The sequence below is a fragment of the Etheostoma cragini genome, chromosome 10 (genome assembly GCF_013103735.1).
Source record: "Etheostoma cragini isolate CJK2018 chromosome 10, CSU_Ecrag_1.0, whole genome shotgun sequence".
NCBI lineage: Eukaryota > Metazoa > Chordata > Actinopteri > Perciformes > Percidae > Etheostoma > Etheostoma cragini.
In genome coordinates, this window is record NC_048416.1 from 970,392 (window position 1) to 987,128 (window position 16,737).

Sequence of the window (16,737 nt, forward strand, 5' to 3'; positions counted from 1 at the left end):
CCCCCCCCATGAAAAATAGAAAAGAGCTGACAGCGGAGGCAGTGCAGCAGCCGAGGTGTCAGCGCTTTCCTTTGACCAGGAGCGAGGGAGGGAAGAAAGCGCGAAAGAGAGGAAGCATAAAAAGGAAGAAACAAAGAAACAGATAGAGGGCTGTGGGGGCTGAAAGATGGGACATCGGGGGTGAGAATAAGTCTGCCCCTGCAGCAATTCCTAAAGCCGCATCTCCTTTTCTTGCAACTTTTACACTCATCCCTGTGTGTGCAAAAACTGGGCAAGTGGAGATAGAATTTGACAAGAGGGAAATTGATTCCCAGGCTTCAGATGCAGGTGTAATAAAGCGTGTGTGGGGGGGATGAGGCCAAGGCTGAGAGGCATGCAATAACACCTACATAATGCAATGTACACAATCACGCATTCACGCTATGTGCATCCTCAAAGCTCACATTGCAATGTATATATATATACAATATATACACTACAGTACAGGTGCAATGTGCCTTTTCTATAACTTATTTTAAATACTCAGACATTAGCAAACAATGCATCTCCCATATTTCTACTCACAAGTGTTTAAAACACTCAAACATACCTGTCACCAAACAAAAAACTTCTACTTTTGTGCACAGTGACTGTATTCTTTCTGTTCAGTTTTCATTTTATTTTTCTCCTCTCTCCTGTTTTTTGGAGAGGGAGGTGACGCTTGGCAGCCGGCTAAGAAGGAAAGAGATACAGGGAGAGTAAAGAGCTGACAAAGTGAAGAGCAAACACACTGGAGCAGTCTTTTACCACCAGCACAGAATAACACAACAGAGGACAAAAGAAGACGAGAAGGGATAGGAGAGTCATAGAGCAATGTCTTCAGAGAGCAATCTGTCACTTGCTTTCTGCAAGATGGGTGTAAAAGCTTCTAAATAAAAGCTAGAAATGCTGTCGGGTTGAACGAAGACTGTGAGAGGTTGAGGTAAAGATTCAGTGAAAAAAAAAAAAGATCCTTATGTTTTTTTAATGTTTGTTTTGTAAGACTCGCCTCAGTTTTTGTGCTCTAGGTTACCTGCAACTTTAACACTGTTTCTGATTGATAAGCTTTCACACATGTCTTAAAGCTGCATGGGTTGCCACATAAATAACAGATCAGATCGAGAGGTTTGGCCACCTGGGTTTCTTTTGCTCGTTGAGCTTTCAAGTGTAGCCTTTTTAGTTATTCCAGGCTTGTAGACAACCCATGGTTCAAGTCATGTGTGCTCACACTCCCTCGCTCCTCTTCTCTCTCTCCACCCCTTTGTGTGCAGCAATCAACTTGCTGGGTTTGACATGGCAGCTGAAGCCATCCGACGGCCCTGTGTTAAACAACGGACTGGGAGCGGGCTTGCCTGTCAACAGTGATGTGGCCACGTTGCCCTCTGGAGGCAGAGGTATGAACTACAGCACCCCCCCTCTCCCCCCACATAAGAGTCCATACACTGCATGCAGAGTGCCGTAAATTATTGTCCAAAAAGCTATTATAGATACATCAGGGAGCCACACTGTTGCATCGGGTAACACGTTCTTTCATAATGATGAACACGGGCACTTTAGTTTATTTTGACTCAAATCCTGGTGCTGGAAATACTCACCAGCATACCAAATGTGTATTAATCCACTGCTGAAAATAGTCCCCAACAAATGCAGTACTTACTTTGGAAATACAAGCCATATGTCTCTTTTAATTAATTTCTTTTATAATGGTTATTGTCTTCAGTAGGTTTAAATTGGCTCGGGGGCTGACTGCCACAGACAGGGTAGGGAAGTCATGAGGTATTGAAGGACAGACTAACACATTGTTGTATTTTGTTGAAAACCAGAAAAATATAGCATAGGACTCCCACCAGCAAAAATCTTTTGATAATTCATGACACAGTACAAGCCGTGCTATCAGTATGTGCTGTTTAACAGCCGCTCTGAGAGTCGTGTCGAGCTAGGTTTATCGTCTCAGTCAGAAGAAGGCTAAAACACCAACTGCACAACCCCCTCCCCCCCTCTATTTTGCGTCCCCCATGCGGTTTTCTATCTATTCTTCTTTCACTCGCTCGATCTCGCTCTGTAACACACACAGCATGTACCATAGGTACATGTGGGCTGCTGCTCTGTGTCTGTATTCAGTATTAATGAGAGGACTGTTGTGTTGTGTTCCGCAGCCGTCTAGGCCAGATGCTGCTGTTGTTCTTCTCATTGTTACTTTTATTTCTTCGCTTTTCTACACACACACACACACACACAAACACATATTCAGTCTTTTTTCTTCTTGGGCCCAACACTCTGCTGTTAGATGAATGACCTGATTGCAGGATGCTGTGTGTTTCGGTGTGTGTGTGTGTGTGTGTGTGTGTGTGTGTGCCTGTCTGCCTTGAAAGCTCTACCCTGCCGTGCTATCAGCCCTCTCTCTCGTCTTAGCCCAGACGACAAAGTCCACAGTCTTGCAGGCTTTGACACAAGACCATTGTTTTTTGCATCCCACCGTCGTATGAAATAACTCTCATTTTAATATAAACTTTGGGCACGCAGCTTGCAGAGCTCACGGTGCTCGTCCATTACTATTCAGTGGCCAAGGATTCCTAATGCTGCTTATTTCCAGTTAACTGTGATGACTATTGACTCTCACCATCGATGCCTATAATCACAGATGTTGTAGTTTCTTTCCCCCTCGCTCCAGGCCCGTGGGCCGGCCGGAACAGCAGTATAGACACGGGCAGCATTGAGGTCGGGAGGCGGGTGACCCAAGAAGTTCCTCCAGGAGTGTTCTGGAGGTCCCTGCTCCACCTCGGCCAACCCCAGTTCCTCAAGTTCAACATCTCCCTCGGCAAGGACGCCCTGTTCGGCGTGTACATCCGCAAGGGCCTGCCTCCTTCCCACGCTCAGGTAAAATCTGGCACCAGGTGCCAGCAACACCTTAGGGGTAATAGGCTTATCACAGAATTATAATTGTATTCACGGGGAACCCATTATCTTCATATTGATCAGCTAAAATGCAGAAATACATGAAGAAAAACTTGCTCATGTCATGGGACATCTTAAAATTAATTTATGATTCATTATAATAGTTGTTTGAAAAAACTCATTTAGTCTAAGATTTACACTTAATTAGATTTCCCAGTAATGTAACTTTTACTGCCTCTTATTAATTAGAGACTACTCAATTAACAGCAGATTTGATTTGTAGAATGGGATAATTGCATCCAGATAAGTCTTTCACTGCCCTACTTGACTTAAGCTTAAGACGTTGTGGCCCTCCTAACTTTCAAACGAGATGTCACATCTCGAGGGGTTATTCCTAATGAAGAATTTCCAACATTCTGCAGCAGTACAACACAACAATGCTTCCTACAGTGTTTCCAGCCCTCAAGGATCTCTCTGTTGCATTCTTGATGCTTCCTTGGCAATTTCCAGCCACTCTTACTTCCCTCAACTTTAAATCTTCCTGCATATATACAACTCTTGGTCATTTTTCAAAGTCTAAAAAGTGCCACCGCAGCACTTCATAGTTGAATTGTAGATTTTATCCCACACTTTCTCTCTCCTGCAGTATGACTATATGGAGCGCCTGGACGGGAAGGAGAAGTGGAGCGTGGTCGAGTCTCCACGGGAGAGGAGGAGCATCCAAACTGTGGTCCTCAATGAGGCGGTGTTTGTCCAGTACCTGGACGCCGGTGCCTGGCACCTGGCCTTCTACAACGACGGTCGGGAGAGAGAGACCGTTTCCTTCAGCACAAACGTCATGGGTGAGACACAGTCAGCATTCGTAGCTATGGGGGGAGGAAGGAGGGAGAGGCAGGTTGGGAGGCAAAATGAGATTAAGCACCAGCATTTAGGAGATGGAAAGAGTCTGGAGACGAAGCTATTCGTTACCTGTGACACTGATTTAAAAGAGCACTCCTGCAGTATAACATTGTCAGACTCACGATGGACAGTTGTTTTTCAAGAATAAAAATCGATGCAGCAGAAACAAATTTGTCTTTGTTATTCCAAGGATTCTTCTTTGTTCTCCAAACCTGGTCCCTAGATTACCCACAATGCAACTCCACTGCTGAGAGTTTTGTCGTAGCTTCAGTTGCGTTTTGCTAGTAGTGATTCATGTATCCTCAAGAAGTGATGAGGAGCGGACTACAGAGGTTGGGAAACTCACTTCTTTCTAACTCCACACCCCCAGAATAGTTTTTTTATTTTTTTTATTTGTCGTCTTCAGCCCCAATAGATGGTGTCTCAAGTGACATCACTTGAGACAATGTATCTGACTTTGTTTTCACACACACAGTAATACTATTAAAAATCTGTAAATCTCACAGGTGTAAAATTGGTGGAGTTTCCCTTTAAGAGGGACATAGCATTTTAGTCAGAGTTTATTATTTATCTATACTTTAATATTTTTCACAATCCCAGGATGCAAAAAGCACTCACCAGCAGCATGTGCACAGTGTTGCTACTAGCAACACAACTCTAGCAGCTTGTCAAGTAGGCAGGACCACCTAGTGAGTGTAAAGATTTGTGTTTGCCAAAACATAGCATAAATTGACAGGATGCATTCAAAAACAAAACACAACTTATTATACCAGGATCACGTCCGTCGTGTTTGTGCTAAAAAACATTCCACTGCAACCCTGCATATCGGATGTTTTTAGGACCTGAAACTGCACCCCAAATCATTTCAACTGGGTTGGAGACATGAGTGTGAGAACAAGGGGGATGGATAGAAAGAGTCAAGCAGAGTGAAAGAATCCTTCACTGTCAATATGTGGCGGTAGTGCTTTCAGCAGTAAGAGAAGTGGAGAGAAGGAGAGAGGGAGAGGGAGAGGCGCTGAGGGCAGAATTAGAGTGAGCAGTGAGAGAGGGAGCTGGAGGAGAGACATAATGGTGGGGGCAAAACCAGAATGGAGTGAAGTGGAGTGAAGGACGGGAGAAGGAGGAGCTGAAGAGGGGAGTGAAAGAGAAGGTGGCATTAGGGTAAGAGGGAGGCATGGGGGCTGAGGGGGAAACGGCCATGGACACAAAAGTGTTTGAGCGGAAGGCAGTGTGGATAGGCTGAGTCATGCTTTATGAAAGGAGAATGGAAGCTAGAACAAGCATGAAAGAAGGAGGAAGGGACAAATTAAAGTCCAAAAAGCCTCCTTATCATTAGCATCGACCCTATTTCTTCCCACCAAACTGCTCTCTTCTTGTAAGTGGGTTAAGAGGCACTACAAGGTGGATGGAGCTCTGAAGTCATGTATGCACACAGCCAGTAACACACACACGGAGTCCGGCTAAAATCTGCCTAGTCGCTCCAACCAACCACCTCTGGATGAAGTATTAAGGGCCTTGAGGAGGCCAGAGTAAGGAGTAAACAACCAAAACAAGGGGGGAAGTAGCAGAATACGGGGTAGAGGAAGGTTTGTTGGGACTGTTGGTGTAAAGCACGTATAACCAGCTTCTCGATGGCTGGCCACTTCTATAAGGATAACCACCAAGCTTACCTGACAGTTAGAAATATTAGAGGTATCTAGGTGCTTGGAATTGGGCCAGATCAGAAGATTGTAGGTTTGTTTGATGAAGCCAAAAGATGGAATTATCACAGTAAAAGAACAACACAAGCTGTTATGGAGACATTGTTATTTTCTGTTACGGTGTGCAGAGAAGTGATAAATGGGTAATGGCGTCTGGAAGAATGTCTGATTCAAAATGCATTCTCCCCACACTATGAAAAACGCAATGAAAGGGAATGCTAGGAATCTTGGCGTAGGGCGCTTGCTTTTGATGTCGGTGTGACTGAGACCCTGAACGCCTCGACTCCAGTTGTAGTATCTCAAAGAATGAATGGTGACAATGAATCGAATGCTTTGATGCTCGCCATAAAACTCTCTCACCCCTCCCCTCCTTCCCTCTCTCTGTCTCACTTTGTCTTCTTTGCAGATTCAGTGCAAGAGTGCCCGCGCAATTGCCATGGTAACGGAGAGTGTAATTCTGGTGTGTGCCATTGCTTCCCAGGATTCCACGGCATGGACTGCTCCAAAGGTATTAGCTGCATGCAAATGTGATTCTTCCATTGGAAAAAAAGAGAAAAATCTGTCGTTTCCACCGTCTAATTAGCCGAGCAGCCGGCACGTTTGGGCTCCATGCTGCTAGCAGAGAGGATTAGGAGGTGTAAAGATGGCGCAAGGCCTTAGGTGGAGCCGAGACAAGATGAGTGATGATGAATGGCAGCTCCCCCAGCTAACGTCTCCCTGGCTCTGTGCTCACCTGGGATAGACGGCTTTGATGAATAGTTTAGTTACCTCTGCCTGTAATTACTCTCCGTGTCACTGCCACTCTCTAGCCCCTTATCCACTCCATTCACCCTCCTGCACCGTGAAGTGTTGGCGGGCTGAGTCGGGCGTGGGTGGGCGTCATGTCTTTTCACTGCACTGCCAATAGTTTCCTTCCTTTTCTTATACACAGGATTTAATTTAGGACTGGGCGATATATCAACATCGATATACTGTATGAGGTTATAAATTGTCTTAAATTTTGGATATCCATTTGACACAAGTGTTGTCTTTCCATACTGTAGTTTTACAGGCTGCTTTACAGCAAAGTGATGTCACTCACTATATACACATTACTGATGATTCTTTATCTAAAATATCATAGTGTAAATACTTTGTGAAAACACCAATAGTCAACCCAACAAAATCGCAGCAATATCGGCATCGATGTATTTGGTAAAAAATATCATAATATTTGATTTTCTCCGTATCGCCCAGCTCCACTTCAATCTCTCCCCCTCTTTCTTTCTGCGTTCTTCCAGCGGCGTGCCCAGTGCTGTGCAGCGGCAACGGCCAATACGACAAGGGCTCCTGTGTGTGTTACAGCGGCTGGAAGGGACCCGAGTGTGATGTCCCCGTCACGCAGTGCATCGACCCTCTTTGCGGCGGCCACGGCACCTGCACCGACGGCAACTGTGTGTGCTCCATCGGCTACAAAGGCCCGAGCTGTGCAGAGGGTGAGAGGAGTTACTGGCGTGGTGTTCCTCAAGGATCTTTGATGGTTTATAATGTGTGTCTGCTGGTTTTATTTCAGGGTGATTATTTCTGAGTGAATCATGACTGTTTGCATACCTCACACATCCACCGACTCACACACACACACACACTCCTACAGTAACTCCAGTTAGACAGCTCATCATAGCATAATCTTAATCTGACAGAGTGTCCGTTCTCTCCATATATCTAGATAAAGTTCGATAACGCAGCCAAACACATCAGGGATTTTATAAAGGCATGAAATTACTTCTATTGATCCTTGTTAAGAAGGATCAGGCCACCACATCAGAACGATAGGAAGCAAGCAAAAAAGAGGAATAAGAGATGGAGGGGGAGTCCGGGGGGGTGAGAGGTGAATATGTATGAAGAAAGAGAGAATTGGAAAAAGGAGGGAGAAAAGAGAGCAGCGTGGCAAAGATGACGATGAGGAGAGGGAAAGAAAGACAAAGAAAAGAAAGGAGCAGAAAGTCAAGACACAGGGCCGGAGAACAAGATCAGCATTTTCTCCTGCTCTCCCTCTCATCAATTTTTTTCCCTTCTCCTCTGGTCTCAAATCTGATATTCATCACAGCACAGTCCCTCAAACAATTTGCCTGGAGTGCTAGCGACAGGAAAATCGATAACTGGGATCCGCCGTTTCTGCCAGGCAAACAGAAACGGAGGGCCGAGGTTATGTGCGACCATGTGCTTTTTTTGAATGTGTGTGTGCATAGGGGTGTGAAGGGGTCAATCATGCCAGAGGAGGGAAGAGGAGGGGTAAGAGAGGTGTTAGACAAAAAAGAAGAGAGAGAGAGAGCGAGAGAGAGAGAAAGTGGGAGCGACCGGGACAGAGAGGGGCGGGTGGGTGGGCTCTTTGCCGGGAGGAGGTAATTTGTCAAATTGGTTTTCACTCACTGCTCGGACTCAAAGCTGCCTGTCAACCTGGCAGACTGACAGTGTCAGATTGTCTCCCATGTATTAGCGCATACACACCAATGCATACCCCCACTCACACACTCACACACACACATACACAGAGTCGAAACGCTCACGCTGAATAATGTGTCAGTGAGACTCGCTGCTCATCCAGAGTGGAACACATTTGCTGCTCTGCCCCAATTATAGACTCAGCTATTCATTATTGTGAGCTTTAATTGCCTTAGTAATGTCTGGTGATAATTTTGTATACACAAAGAATGAAAATACGTCTTTTGTCAAATCTTTTTTTCAAACTCATAAAATTGCATTTTTCTCTAACATCAGCTCATATGGAATGTTTAGCTAGCTTGTGTATTTCTTAATTTCTTTTTTCCCTGTGTTCCCTCCACATTGGTGTATCTGTGGCTAAATGCAGTGGATTGCCTGGATCCGACGTGTTCCAACAACGGCATCTGTGTGAACGGGGAGTGCCACTGTAAGCCAGGCTGGGGAGGGCTCCACTGTGAGCTGCCCAGGGCCCAGTGCCCAGACCAGTGCCACGGTCACGGGGCCTTCATACCAGACACTGGGCTGTGCAGCTGTGACCCCAACTGGATGGGACCGGACTGCTCCATGGGTAAGAACTGGCCGGCTGCAGAAAGGCAGAGCAAAGACGGGGATTGGAGGTGTTATAGTTAGGAGAAAAGGACTGCCAACTACAAACATATTGTGTGCTCCCTAAGGATTCATGGATGATTAGTTTACCATTTTATTTTAAACGGCTTTGGTTTCAAACTGTTTGAATGAAATCTTCAAAACCACAAACAATACAACTTTCAGAGACAGCAACTGTTGTCTTGTCTGTGCCAAATTGGAGCACACAGGAACAAACTGTGACAAGTTGTACTGTCAAGGCTATATAAAAATCCTCTCCCTCAATAGACTGTCAGGGACAGTATGGCTATGACAGCTTTTCACGATCAGCAGGGTAGTGCTCAAAATCCAAACTGGGCAAAGCAAGGCACTTTTATTACAATGGGCTTTACATGAAAGTAACATCATGTAACATGTACAAAAGAATAAATAAATAAAAAGCAGCTACAACAACAAAAGGAAAAATACTGAAGAATAACCACCCACAAATAATACCAGCAAACACATAGCAAACCCCCGCACCCAGCCCACACACACACACACACACACACACACACACACACACACAGCAACATTAGCCTTAGACAATAGAAAAGCATTTATTGTACATTTAAACAACACAGTTGTGACAGATCTCAGGTCATCCAGCTGTTCCAGAGTAAAACCCCCGATGTTGATTCGTACAGTTGGAAGACATGACAACGTCTGATTGGACGGTAGTAAGAAGTGCACTAGGGAGCCAAACTGTTCTGGTCTTTATAAGTTATTTTTAGATTTATGAAATTGATTATGTTGTGCCCTGTGAAGCCAATAAAGTGATTTTAGAATAGAGATCATGAAATGCCTTCTCCCGATGTTTCTTAACCCTTGTGTTGTCTTCCTGCATATAATGCAACTTTTTGTTGTTTTGGGTCAACATTTTTTCAACGTTTTGGACGTCTTTTTCCTCCACATTTTTTAAAGCTTTTTCAACGTTCTTTTTTGTAAAAAAAAATTTTTTTAAATGCTATGAATTTGATACAATTTCTAACAAGCAATGTAGGACAGTATCCATGCTATTTCTTTTGAAAATTTGGTTGAAAGAAACCCTAATTTCTGATATAGAGACTTTTTAAAAATGGTTTGACCCGAGGACAAAAGCAGGGTTAATATCAATGACTACATGAATGTAGGAGGTGAGTTTGCATTAGAAAGTGACATATACAGTTAATAAAGTCTGTGTGGGATTTAGAAGAAAATGAAAGGCGCCTGGAGTCACTTGCTGTGCATGAGGCTCATAATTCCCAGCTGCACCTCCTGGATGGAGTAAAAACATAAGATAGATATTGCTTGTAAAAGTAGCTGGGTTCCCGTTTAAATGCCTTTTCATAATAAAATACTCAACTTCCACGATTCTTTGTCTCAATAAAATAAAGCTGTTAACACCACTACTGTTAGAGAGACAGCAGCCTCCAACATGTCAGGCTCACAATGCTTCCCCGTCTCAGGATCAATAACACAGCTCCAGCATTTGTTATGAGAGCAGCAATGCTTAACTTTAATAAAGGCAACATTGTTCCACGCTGCAGGATCCCTCAGCAAGTTTATATCAAACATCTGTACATACTATATTCCCCCACACACCGGGGGTCCTGAGCACATGAGCGGGGATTGTCACATCTCACCACATGCACCGTCGCCGCCTGCAACATCGAGCCTCCCAAGCAGTGAATGTAATGGAAGCCGAGGAAATAAAACGTGTCTTCACGAAAATAAAATCACTGATTTTATTGTAAAGCGGATAATTGTATTTAGTTTAGTGCAGATTTGATTGTTTTGCTGCTTTGGGCACTTGTTTTTTTTCCTGTACTCGGGTAATTTGACATTGTTACTGACTGTCACAGGGGATGAAGTCAAACAGCACAGATGTTTGGATTTGCAGGTTAAAACTTAGGTTTAAAAGTGAACATTTTTACACCTCCTAGTTACATATTACCATTATTGTTGTGGTAATGTATTAACTATACTTCCACATTCAGTTAGGACTTGCTTCATGTTGAAACATAGCCAGTTTGAGGCTGCTGAAACAACAAATATATGTTTTAAAAACTCATTTAGACATTCTTTCACTACCAAATCAGTGATTACTGGGCAGTATCTCCATTGTCTCAGAGTGCAAGTTTGGCAAATAGCCAAATACAATCCTACAATAGTCATCAAGTTTTGAGTCCAGAAATAATGTGTGTGACCCAAATCTTTCTACCTTCCTTCAGAGGTGTGCTCAGTCGACTGTGGGACCCATGGAGTGTGTATGGGGGGAGCTTGCCGCTGTGAGGAGGGCTGGACCGGTGCAGGCTGTGACCAGCGTGTGTGCAACCCGCTCTGCATCAAACATGGAACCTGCAAGGACGGCAAGTGCCAGTGTCACCAGGGCTGGAACGGAGAGCACTGCACCATCGGTAAGCACCTCCCTGTATGTGTGTGTGTGCCTTTGGGAAGTGTGTGTTTGATGCGTGTCAACAGGATCACCAGCACCCAGTCAGACCAAAGTGGCAGCTCCTTTCCACTTTGTTTAAGGAATCTCGAAATGAGAAGTGGAGGCAAAAACTTCTGGGAATTTGACAAGGGGGTGGGGGGTAGGGAGCGATGTAGAAGCTGGGTGAACAGAGAGGAGAGGAGCAAACCTCCTAGAAGGGGAGGTGGTAGCCTTCAGAAAGAGCATGATTTAGCCGTTTTTGGGCTGCTTCTCAACTGCAGACCCAGGAGTGTTAGTTACTTTGGCCTTGAAAACACCAAAGATACACGATTAAAGGTAAAACTTCTCACATCGCTGTGATCAAAAGATTTCTCTCTCACATTTTATGTGTGCCCGTGTGTGCATGCACACAGTTGTGCTGGTGTGCGTGTGTTCAAGAGTGTGCCTTTTTATGTCAGTCAATCACTGTCTCATATTGTCACTTTGGATGGATGAGTGCCAGATTCCTTTGATTCACCCACAGAGCTTTGAGACACAAAGTCTCATTTTCTTGTCACCACAGCACTGTGATTGCAATCTGATACACACACACACACACATAAACACCAAAACACACACAGCATAGCAACACATATATACACACACCACACGCACGCCAACACATATATACGCACAGGGGAATAACAGTTTATGATATCCCCATTTCCCCCCCATCAGAAAGTAGGGCAGCTTTGACTGCAGCATCAGCCCAAGATAAAAGAGTTGTCAGACCTCAGCTTGGCGCAAAGCACACTTCACTAGCACCAGACACTGTCGCTGTTAGCTTATCTCAGCTTGCCTGTTGTTCATTTCAGCTCTGCATGATGTTGCTTGCATTTAATTAAAAAACAACAAAAAAATCTCTTACCTTTTGCACGTTTTCTCCCACTGCAGACCATGGGAGCATGGTTGACAAAGCAGGTACCGTATCTGACTCTGGTGTTTTGTTTCTTAGCCTGTGGTGGTAGAAGCTAGCTGCTGCATCTGTGGGTTTTGGCCTGGCTTGGCTCTGTAGACTCTGTGGTGCTATCTGTCCGTAGATTAGGGCGCCAGCCTCAATGATAGCTCCACCACGTGTAGCGCACTCCCATTTACAGCAGTGCGCTCCACAGCGGGGGCTAGCTGTCATTGAGCCTAGATGTGTTGTGGGGTACAGTAGAACCCAGTGTGGTATCAGCAGTGTTGAGGGGCTGTGCTGTGAATGTGTGGCTGTGCATGCGTGTGAGCGTGTTCCTCTCCATATATTTTCTAATGTGGGAAAAACAAACACATAACTCTGCTCAGGTATGCTAGTCATGTATTACGTAACCACAGCTGCTTCGCACGAGGAGAAAATGATGAAAGCCGTAAAGAACTTTTGAAGTAATTGGTAAATTTCATAGGCCACTGATGCGAGGCCTTAATAGGGTGTCACAAAATACAGAACTGTTGAGTGTGTGTTTACATCTGGGTATTTGTGGCAACAGTCGTGGCCATGGTAGAGCGGCTAATGCTTTTATTTTGTGTGTATGTGACTCAGCGAGCGCACAGTAATGATTCCAGATTTTCTATCTTTTCATCAAACCTATTCCCTCCAACCTAAGCCTAGAAAAAAAGAAATAATGAACAGTTTAGTCAGATCACACATAGATAAACAGAATCATGGCTAAGGTTAAGACATCGACGCAAACAGAGAAGGGTAGAATGCTTAATAGATAGCCCCGCAGCTGAACCTCTGTCGGGTTACACAGAGCGGCACAGATTGCCTGACAGTACAGGTCCCCGGAGCACCGTTGAGAGTGTCCTCTCACCCTCTACGCTTAATGGAATAGCTCTCATTGTTTTATGAAGAGCCAGCCCAGAGAAAAGGTAAATCGCAGGGTTAAAGAGGGAGCGAGACAGAGAGGGAGAGTAAAGAAGAGCAGATGGAGCCAAAGGGAAGCAGAAAGACCCATCACAGAACATGTGGGCTTGAGTTATCAACATCATTTCCAAGATAGCTTATTAAGAATAGAAAGAGTAGATTGGTGGAGATTTATCTGAGGAAGGGCAGAGTTATCTGCTCCATCTATGAGCAGTGGTCTTGGATTTGTGGCCTTTACTTCATGACCTTTAGAGGAGACGGAGCGGGCAGCAGGGGGAAAAGGAGAGAATGGTGGAACTTTTTAGCACAAAGTCTTGACTTCAGTTTCTTTTATCCACTAAGTTCTCAATCTTTCTCTATCTCTCTGTCTGTCTTTCTTTCTCACTTCTTCCTCAGAGTCTAATGCTGGTATCTTTCTCTATCCAGTCATATACCCCGACGCCCACACACACCGCACACCACACAAGAGTGTGTGTGTGCTGACCCATAACCCAAGGCAATTTCTTCTCCTTTTTAAGGGGATTTCATCAGAGTCCAAGTACATTAGTGGGGAGGGTGGACTTAATAGTTTCTGAAATCCCACTTTATTCTAGTTAGTATGAAGGGGTATCGACTGGGCCCTGGCATTAAAGAGAGAGGAGTCTTGTGTCGGCCTGCCCAGGCAAGCCGATCAATGCCTGCTATGGATTGTCCTGTCCTGGTGCTTCATAAGTATTTGGCTGCTTTAAATGGCAACTCCATTTAACAGGCAATCACTGCTAACTGCCTTTGTTCCCTGAGCTCAATACTTGGGGACAATCTATTCCAGCCTGACTGTTAATACAGCATCATGAGCAGTCCCCTGATGCAGAAAATGGTAATAATTAAAGATAAAAACCTTTGATTTGATTCCTCTTGTTAAGCTAAAAACGTGGTTAAGCTCGCATGCCTCCAGCGCCACCTCCACCCCCATCCCCTCTTCTTCAACCAAGATGACGCACTCTTTCTCAAAGTCCTCTGTTGACTTTCCCTCATCGCCTGGTGGTTGAGACATATGATAAAATGCCAATCCGGGTGAAATGCCTGTTAATTTAGCTGCTGCCACGGTTTCGATTGCACTATTTGTATTCATAATGCATGGCTTTATTGATGCAGCGATTTGTTAGAGGGCAAGAAATAGTACTGTGCAACTTGAGTGAAAATACGTTCATTAATCTACTGAGCAGGACTCAATGAAAAGCATTTTATATTCATAATCTCTTACTGGGTTATTTTGTCCTTCCTCACTCTGTGTCAGCACACTGCTACTGAGTGGGAAATGTCAGGTCATATCTCTAGGGTGCGTCATGCTGGGGGTGTGTGTGTGTGTGTGTGTGTGTGTGTGTGTGCGCGTGTGCGCACATATTGTTTTATCAGTCAACCCTGTTGTTGCCTCCGTATCCCGTGGGTAGACTTAAGAGTGTCGCATCCTGCTCCTTCATTTATAAAAGAGGAAATCACTGTGACAAGTTTGTTTGAGGCTCTTTGTGCTGCTGGAGAAAACATTGTCATTGTGTGTCATCATGGTTTCTTTTTTCCCCCCCAATCTCCCTGATAGATTATAATGTGGCAGACACACAGACTTGTGTTATAGCTTGAAAGGTGTGATTTAGAACGATATGGGAAATGGTTAGACAGGCCAGGAGTTAAAGGCCTTTTTGAGAAAGACATTGATGAGAAACATTGTCTTCAGCTTGAATGCAAATTATTAAATGGAATATAAAAATGCCATAGTGAGCTTTCAGAAACAGAAGTTTTTATCTTTTAAAATTTAGCAGATGTTCTTATTTGAACCCAATTTAGTGGATTTTTTTTAATGTGGGAGTGAGCTTAAGGGTGTAGTACTTTAGGGGAATACACTTACCAAGAGTATATGAAAAGATTGATACTACTGTCCTGGCTGACTGGAACCACCAAGACTCCGGAAGGAAGTCCCTGCTCCCAGCCAAGAAACCGTTCCGCACATGACCCCCATAAAAACAGTTTTCTCACACATGTTCATACAGATTAAACAGACGAGATGTAACATGTTCATCTGTAAGCTGTTTCCACTCTTTATTCTGAACTAAACTTTGCGAAAGTGAATAACAGTATTACCCAAAACATCACACTATTCCTTTACATTTTCTTTACCATGACAACTGACGAAGAGTTATTAGTGGATATAACTTTGAAAAGATGCTACTGCCCTCTATAATTGCACACACTTAAAATGGCTGCTTTCCCTTGCCTTAAAGTCACTCTAGACTTGATGGTGGCCTTGCCATGCTAGTTACAGAGCGTTCTTGGCTCCAGGGCCTCAGATTCTGGTAGAGCTTTTTTGCATAACCTTAAGTGAAGGTTTATTAGTTCATGGACTGCCACTGCGCAGACACACACACAGACACACAGACACACACACACACACACTCCATCGAACATAATCCCATTCTCTCATGAGAAAGCATTACTCTCAGGCCGTCAGAATCCCATTACCTACACTGAATCATAAGTAAGAGTGAGAGAGACTGCAAGAGAGAGAGAGAGTGTGATGAGCGGGTGGGGCTCTATTAAGTAAGTGAATCAAGAGATCTGTCACCCCACACACACACACACACACACACAGACAGACACACACGTGCGTTAGCAGCCATCCTGAAGGTGTAGAGACATACGGATGGGAAGGTGTGCATGAAAATTGACGTGCTGAATTAAATTGATTCTTGAACAATCAATACTTACAGAATGCTTCCACATGCTTATTAAATTGAGTGTGACTCATTTATGAGCATGTGTGAGTATGAGTATGTGTGTGTATGTGTGTGTGTGCGTGTTCATGTGTGTCTCATTGACGATAAAACAGGCAAGCATCACCCTGCTTCGGTTCCATCATCCCTCCGTCCCCCTTTTCCTTCTTTCTCACCTTCCTGTCTCCTCCTGTCCTCTCCTCGCAGACGGCTGTCCCAACCTGTGCAACGGGAACGGCCAGTGCACCATGGGACAGCAGAGTTGGCATTGTGAGTGCCAGACAGGATGGAGGGGCCCTGGCTGCAGTGTTGCCATGGAGACCTCCTGCGCCGACAACAAGGACAACGAAGGAGGTGAACTGGGAGGACCAGGAGAAGATTAAAGGGGGAGGGGACGACTGTTATAAGTGCAGTCCTCACTTTAGAATGCATTTTGTAAAAAAAGAAAAAATAAGGAAAGGAATAATGATCTAGAAAAATAATTAGTTAAAACAAGAAATCAAATTAAGATAGAAGGCTCATGAGAGGAGTCCTCACTATGAATGCCAAAATTAAACCTTCAACTGTAAAAGAATCGAAAGATGATCACAATGTGAAATCAATAATAGAAGAAGTCGGGGTAGTTCTTTGCCAATCTTACACAACCACGTGATCATCGCTCTTTCTCTATCTCTCAGATGGACTAACAGACTGCATGGACCCAGACTGCTGCATCCAGAGTCCCTGTCAGAACAGCCCGCTGTGCCGGGGCTCCCGGGACCCTCTCCTGGTCATCCAGCAGAGCCCCATGTCCCATTCCCGCGTCCGCTCCTTCTACAACCGCGTCAAGATGCTCGTGGGACGGGACAGCACCCACGTCCTCCCTGGGGAAAACCCGTTCAACTCGAGGTATGGCTTTAGATTCAGTTACACAAAAATATCAAATAGGGACATCCAAGACCTGAACCAGTCCCAGGGCCAAAGCAGGCCTAGCCTAGATTCTCTGTAGAGTTAAAGTTAGCGCTGTCCATGGTGCTGATCCTCCTCTGCATACACATGACGACATTCAAAGGAAATGGCTCATGGAGACGCTGCTGT

General features: G+C 44.6%; 1 protein-coding gene across 14 annotated transcripts in view; it reads left to right on the forward strand.

Annotated features, from left to right (window-relative positions):
* tenm2 (teneurin transmembrane protein 2) overlaps positions 1-16,737 on the forward strand; it is a 227,050-nt gene that overhangs the window by 191,184 nt on the left and 19,129 nt on the right. For 8 of the 14 annotated variants that reach the window (XM_034884112.1, XM_034884113.1, XM_034884106.1 and 5 more), the window contains 10 exons: positions 1,290-1,412; positions 2,669-2,895; positions 3,560-3,755; positions 5,920-6,021; positions 6,794-6,988; positions 8,362-8,562; positions 10,832-11,017; positions 11,968-11,994; positions 15,868-16,014; positions 16,338-16,548. In XM_034884112.1, the coding sequence (XP_034740003.1) occupies positions 1,290-1,412; positions 2,669-2,895; positions 3,560-3,755; positions 5,920-6,021; positions 6,794-6,988; positions 8,362-8,562; positions 10,832-11,017; positions 11,968-11,994; positions 15,868-16,014; positions 16,338-16,548 (1,615 nt within the window). The remainder of the gene's footprint in view (positions 1-1,289; positions 1,413-2,668; positions 2,896-3,559; positions 3,756-5,919; positions 6,022-6,793; positions 6,989-8,361; positions 8,563-10,831; positions 11,018-11,967; positions 11,995-15,867; positions 16,015-16,337; positions 16,549-16,737) is intronic. The other 6 variants (XM_034884107.1, XM_034884114.1, XM_034884111.1 and 3 more) reach the window with 3 other exon arrangements.